Source organism: Oratosquilla oratoria, chromosome 3, assembly GCF_046742065.1.
Source record: "Oratosquilla oratoria isolate Oo_2021 chromosome 3, ASM4674206v1, whole genome shotgun sequence".
Classification (NCBI taxonomy): domain Eukaryota; kingdom Metazoa; phylum Arthropoda; class Malacostraca; order Stomatopoda; family Squillidae; genus Oratosquilla; species Oratosquilla oratoria.
Genome location: NC_134779.1, coordinates 71,839,906 through 71,847,405, shown reverse-complemented (window position 1 = coordinate 71,847,405; position 7,500 = coordinate 71,839,906). Strand labels below are relative to the sequence as shown.

The following is a 7,500-nucleotide window of genomic DNA, read 5'->3' as shown; positions in this document are numbered from 1 at the left end:
TGTCGATCACGAGTCTAACACGTGATCCAAAGACCAAGTGAATACACACACACACACACACACATATATATATATATATATATGTATATATATATATTTCATTTATTATTATTTTCATTAGTAGTAGTAGTAGTAGTAGTAGTAGTAGTAGTAGTAGTAGCAGCAGTAGTAGCGGTAGTAATAGTAGTAGTAGTAGTAATAGTAGTAGTAGTAGCAGCAGCAGCAGAAGTAGTAGTAGTAGAAGTAGTAGTAGTAGTATTGCACTATTACAGGTGAAGGTAATAATACAGAAGCAAGTGGCGAGCAGCGAGCTTATGTAGATTGGTAGCAACATAAAATTAGGGAAGGATACGAGAATTACAAGAAGAAGAGAGGAGAAAGAAAAAGTAAGGTAAGGGAGGCAAAGAGGAGAGTAAATGTAAAATGAGGTGGGAATTTGACAATTTTTGTAAAAAAAAGAATAATAATAATAAAAGAGAGGTGTTTTGGAAGGCAGTGATGAGAGTGAGATTTTTTTATGGTGTCATTATTTCATAGTGTTTTATTTTTATTTAATTTCAAACAGAAACTTATTATTATTATCCTTTATCTTCATAAGGCATTTTTCATGACTATACAGTTGTCTATTTCTCTCATCTCTAAAAATGAATTATTTCTACAACTTATCAGTCTATCGTCACTCTCTATAATTACTTTACCTAAAGCAATAACAGTACTAACGCTGCTGGTCTCATCTCCGAATGCAATGTCTATCTTATAGTCTCAGGTGGACTTCTCCAGGTCCATTTATGGCATGCTCGTCTTTGGAAGAAAACGTTAATTATTTTCATGTAGTTTTCTGCCATTCTTCTCACCTGTTCCAAAATTTCCAAAGCACGAATAACCTTTTAGCAACAAGTCGCCGACTATCAACGTGTTTTTCCTTTGTGATTGATGCAATAACTGAACTCTGTGAACTTATTGTATAAACCTGAATTATTTTTAGAGTGTACGCTTTACATAGCTTAATCACAACCCAACCTATCATATTTGATATTCTATTGAATTTCACTGTTACCAGCAATCCCTTAATTAGTCAAGAATCCAGCTCCATTGGGTCCTTTCTTGGGTAGGACAACGGCTTAAGTATACAAAAATGATCAATTTATTCTACAATGTGTTTGAGTACTCTTCTCTAATGTTTACGCGATAAAAAAGGTATATTTTGATCAAACAGAAATATATCTAAACAATATTTAGATAAAAGTAAATTAAAGGATGACTAGATAAAACTAGCTTGCAATAGAAAAATATCTAAATAGTAGAGAATTCTAAATGTATTTTTTTCCTCATTTCTTATAGAAAAATAAATAAATTTAGAATTAGAGAACTCTAAATGTATTTTTCGTCATTTCTTAAAGGAAAATCAATTAATTTAGAATTAGAGAATTCTAAATGTATTTTTTCCTCATTTCTTATAGGAAAATCAATAAATTTAGAATTCTTTACTATTTAGATATCTTTCTATTCCAAGGTAGTTTGATCTAGTCTTCGTTGATTACATAACTATATACTTAAGTGCAGAACAATTAATTTTTTTTCTTATTAAACAGATGGTTATAGTTCACAGATCTGGCTGAACTGACATATTCTATCAAGAATCATTTGTCATATATCATATGTCATAAATGCATCACAATTAGCCTGACGAAGATTTTCTCTACCTGTTGTTGAACTATTGTTGGTTTGTAATTTTAATTATCATATCCTCAATAGCAGCTTTCATTTTTTTTTATAAGATGTTCCTGTCGATGTGTGCATTCCAATGAGATTGTCATTCTTGTTGTTTAATAAATCTCTGCCAAATTCAAACAGAATTTACTATATTTTCACCCAAGTTTTTCGGGAGCAGTCCAACCAGATCACCTCGTACATAGACGGCTCTCAAATATACGGATCCAACGAGGAGGAGAATGATGACCTACGAGGTGAGGGTGGCAAACTGAGGACGTACGAAGACTCCAAACCGCCCATCACACGGTCTCACTGCCCGATATCTACGTCCACCCAGCTACTGCCCGCTATTGAAAATGAACGTGGCTTCGACTTTGAGGCGGGTAAGAAAACTTTCGGCGTTACGTAATATAAGATCCAAATAACAACAGTTATCAGTTAATTTAGAAAAGAACCTAACTATATAACGTTATAATGAGGCTCGTTAGATGATGAAACAATACAAAAGGGAAGTCAGTTGACTGTTGGTCCTAATAATGTAATTTTTTTCCAAGGTGAAGTAGACAGGCTTCTCATATTACACTAGGTCATCATGTTAAGGTTGTTTAATGTCCAAGACCGTGGCATAGTTCACATTCTTATCAATCCCTTAGCTACGGTGACGTAAGACTTTTAAGGTTTTTATACTCACATGGGATTAATTTTATTCATTGGGAGGTGAAATTATGTGTATGTATACATAAATACACACACACACACACACACACACACACACACACACACACACACACACACACACACACACACACACACACACACACACACACACACACACACACACACACACACACACACACACACACACACACACACACACACACACACACACACACACACACACACACATATATATATATATATATATATATATATATATATATATATATACACGTTTTTTGCAGTAATTCACAAGGCACACGTGAAAATAATATGCAGAAAAAAACACTGGGAAATAAGAAGCTTAGTCCGAACGTTTTCGTCTATTTAAGACATTATCAAGGAATACACAGTACAGAGACATAGTTGGTTATATATATACATAAAGTAGAAGACAAGCTAGGAACATGTGAAGGACACACAAGATGCTTCATAATCAGGTAGAACGTATGTTTACATATAAGGACGTTTGGTCACATGACGTTACGTCACCCCGGCCTAGTAACACTTGGAGAATTTTTTTACAATTTTATCAATAATAAAATCATCAAGTTCAAATAATCCTAAACTTAAATTAATATTATGGTCAAAGGTTTGCTTAGTGTGACTGGATTCGATAATGTTTCTTTCTAATAAAGATCTACAAGAAATTATTACATTAGAATTATCCCAGTCCATAGGATGGTTGTGGTCTCTTACATGGATAAATAGGCCATTGGAACTTTGCCCACTCCTTACACTATATTTGTGCTGATTTATCCTAGTTTTTAAGTCTTTACCAATTTGGCCGATATAAAATCTGTTACATTTAAGGCATGGAAAAGAGTAAACACAACCCTCATTTACTTCAGGTGAATTTTTAATGAACTTACTTTTTATAGTATTTATATCGGCCAAACTGGTAAAGACTTAAAAACTAGGATAAATCAGCACAAATATGGTGTAAGGAGTGGGCAAAGTTCCAGTGGCCTTTATCGGCTGAAAGAAACCTGCACAGCGAAGCTATAGCGATAATCCCATACCACACTCCTGGTCATATGGCCATTTCCCGAAGGTTGAGTGTGGTTTGAATTTTCCGCCAAAATCATAAGAAATTTAAAATTCCCGGCTCTGTGCAGGCATGCGCATTGTCGACCCCACCTCCCCCTCCCTACCCCCTCCCTTCTTAGCCGGCTCGCCTGAGTCGTCACTTCTAGCGCGGAAACGGGACTGAGCGGTTTACCCGCTGCCGGCCTTGGGGCCGGTGAGCCCGTTTCCTGCTTGTTAATCGACTGATAGTTTCAGCGCTTTCTGCATGGTTGCGGGTTTGTCCCATTCTTCGACTACCCTGTTGTTGCCTTCTTAAATCTTTGTGCTCCGGTTTGTGCCCTTTGCTGCGAGTCTGGTGGTGCGGAGGGGGGCTTCTGGTCTCGGCGGCCCCATACCTCCTACGATCAATGGTCCTCTAACGCCTCACGGCTTGCATCGTCAGGCCCTAGGCGTAGACTTTGATTTTATACGCTCGCAATCCGTCCCCGTCTCCGAGCCGTCCCTGGTAAACAACCCGGGTCCTCTCGGAGGACAAGGGGACGTGTCTTATGGTACGGAGTGTGGTGGCCCCCAGGGTCATCAGGCCTCTCGGCAGCCCCATACCTCCGACCATCAGTGGTCCTCTAACGCCTCACGGATTGTATCGTCAGGCCTTAGGCGTAGACTTTGACCTTTTCCACTCGTAATCCGTTCCCCATACGTCTTCGAGTCGTCCGTGGTAAGAACCCGGGCCTCTCGGAGGACAAGGGGACGTGTCTTATGGTACGGAGGGGGGCGCCCCCGAGGGTCATCAGGCCTCTCGGCAGCCCCATACCTCCGACCATCAATGGTCTTCTAACGCCTCATGGCTTGCATCGTCAGGCCCTAGGCGTAGACTTTGACCTTTTCCACTCGTAATCCGTTCCCCATACGTCTTCGAGTCGTCCGTGGTTAAAACCCGGGCCTCTCGGAGGACAGGGGGACGTGTCTTATGATACGGAGGGTGGCGCCCCGAGGGTCATCAGGCCGCGGCAGCCCCAAACCTCCGACCATCAATGGTCCTCTAACGCCTCATGGCTTGCTTCGTCAGACCCTAGGCGTAGACTTTGACCTCTTCCGTCGTTCGACGTCTCCGGGTCGTCCGTGGGTGGGCGGCCCGGGGACTCTTGGGGGACGTGTCGGGGGGTGCGGAGGGAGGCGCCCCGGGGGGTCGGCGGGCCTCTCGGCGGCCCCCGTATCCCCGACCGTCGTGGCCCCCTAGCACCTTTCGGTTTGCCTTTTCGGGCGGGTCCGTGAGCTCACCTTCCTCCCGGAGCCGTTCACGTAGACCCAACAGGAAGTCCCGCTCGAGAAAGAGTTCTATCTTTCCCAAGAGGCCTAGGACGCTCAGCTCGTCCACACCCTCCACATCCCGGTCACGGCACCACTCTCCTTCCGGGTTTCTTAGGCCGATAAAAACAATTTAAGCGGCACGAGCATCGACAAAGAAATATTTTACATTGTTGAAATTGATTTTAACGCTCACTGTGACTCAGGTCGAAATGGACATGACTCTTCCTATACAACTTAAGCTAATCTGTAGTCATGATGGTCAAGAATTTTACCATGTTAAAATTAATTTCAACGCTCACTGTGACTCAGGTTGAAATGAACATGACTTTTCCTTTTCAACTTAAGCTAATCTACAGTCATGATGGTCGAGAATTTTACCATGTTAACATTAATTTCGACGCTCATTGTGACTCAGGTCGAAATGGACATGACTTTTCCTATTCAACTTAAGCTAATCTATAGTCATGATGGTCAAGACTTTTACCATGTTAAAACTAATTTCAACGCCCACTGTGACTCAGGTCGACATAAACATGACTTTTCATATTCAACTTAAGCTAATCTACAGTCATAATGGTCGAGAATCTTACCATGTTAAAATTAATTTCGACGCTCACTGTGACTCAGGTCGAAATGAACATGACATTCCCTATTCAACTTAAGCTAATCTACAGTCATGATGGTCGAGAATTTTACCATGTTTAATTAATTTCAAAGCTCACTGTGACTATGGACGAAGTGAACATGACTACTCCTATTCAACTTGAGCTAATCTACAGTCATGATGGTCGAAAATTTTACCATGTTAGAATTAATTTCAACGCTCACTGTGACTCAGGTCGAAATGATCATGACTTTTCCTATTCAACTTAAGCTAATCTACAGTCATGATGGTCGAGAATTTTACCATGTTAAAATTAATTTCGACGCTCACTGTGACTCAGGTCGAAATGAACATGACTTTCCCTATTCAACTTAAGCTAATCTACAGTCATGATGGTCGAGAATTTTACATACATACATACATACATACATACATACATATACCAAGGCTTTTTCCCCCTTACCAGGGAGGTAGCCAAAAAGAACATTAATTTCAAAGCTCACTGTGACTCTGGACGAAGTGAACATGACTCTTCCTATTCAACTTGAGCTAATCTACAGTCATGGTGGTCGAGAATTCTACCATGTTAAAATTAATTTCAACGCTCACTGTGACTCAGGTCGAAATGAACATGACTTTTCCTATTCAACTTAAGCTAATCTACAGTCATGATGGTCGAGAATTTTACCATGTTAAAATTAATTTCGACGCTCACTGTGACTCAGGTAGAAATGGACATGACTTTTCCTATTCAAATAAAGCTAATCTATAGTCATGATGGTTAAGAATTTTACCATGTTAAAGCTAATTTCAACGCCCACTGTGACTCAGGTCGACATAAACATGACTTTTCATATTCAACTTAAGCTAATCTACAGTCATGACGGTCGAGAATTTTACCATGTTAAAATTAATTTCGACGGACTCAGGTCGAAATGAACATGACTTTCCCTATTCAACTTAAGCTAATCTACAGTCATGATGGTCGAGAATTTTACCGTGTTTGATTAATTTCAAAGGTCACTGTGACTCTGGACGAAGTGAACATGACTTTTCCTATTCAACTTGAGCTAATCTACAGTCATGATGGTCGAAAATTTTACCATGTTAGAATTAATTTCAACGCTCACTGTGACTTAGGTCGAAATGAACATAACTTTTCCTATTCAACTTAAGCTAATCTACAGTCATGATGGTCGAGAATTTTACCATGTTAGAATTAATTTTAACGCTCACTGTGACTCAGGTCTTGTGGAGTGTGTTCAGGGATGGAATGGGTGGGAATGATTTTATGCCTTTTTCTTTTTGGCTACCCCCCTTGTAAGGGGGAAAAAGCCTTGGTATATGTATGTATGTATGTGACTCAGGTCGAAATGGACATGACTTTTCCTATTCAACTTAAGCTAATCTATAGTCATGATGGTCAAGAATTTTACCATGTTAAAACTAATTTCAACGCCCACTGTGACTCAGGTCGACATGAACATGACTTTTCCTATTCAACTTAATTTAATCTACAGTCATGATGGTCGAGAATCTTACCATGTTAAAATTAATTTCGACGCTCACTGTGACTCAGGTCGAAATGAACATGATTTTTCCTATTCAACTTAATTTAATCTACAGCCATGATGGTCGAGAATTTTACCATGTTAAAATTTATTTCAACGCTCACTGTGACTCAGTGATGTCACGGTATGATAAGATGACGTCATTATGTGCTAAAATAACGTCACGATGTAGCCCTATGACGTCAGTTTGTGTCCCTGTGACGTCACGAGGCGATCCTATGACGCCATGATTAAATCCGGTGACGTCACAGTATAATCACATGATGTCACTAGTTGTTAAACATATGGAAGTCAGCTTGTGGGTGATGAGATGTTACAAACTGCCATAGCACACTATTGGATGAGGACGCTCGCCACGGGCTTCGAGGACTTCCCGCGGGAAGACTTGGGGTGAGTTGGATACATACCGAGGGTCCAGGCCCGTCTTTGTGGGAGACGCTCAGGGAACGTCTTCACTCAGGTCTCTCGCTTACCCCGAGGATCTTCACGAAACTAGTGAGAGTGGTAGGCGTACGCTGGACGGAAGCAAGCGTCTCCACACTCATGTACCTAGAC

The 7,500-nt window shown here is 40.5% G+C and overlaps 1 protein-coding gene across 1 annotated transcript in view; it reads left to right on the top strand.

Moving 5' to 3' along the window:
- LOC143018694 (salivary peroxidase/catechol oxidase-like) overlaps positions 1–7,500 on the top strand; it is a 74,506-nt gene that overhangs the window by 50,141 nt on the left and 16,865 nt on the right. The window contains exon 5 of the mRNA XM_076174283.1: positions 1,878–2,096. Coding sequence (XP_076030398.1) covers positions 1,878–2,096 — 219 coding nt within the window. The remainder of the gene's footprint in view (positions 1–1,877; positions 2,097–7,500) is intronic.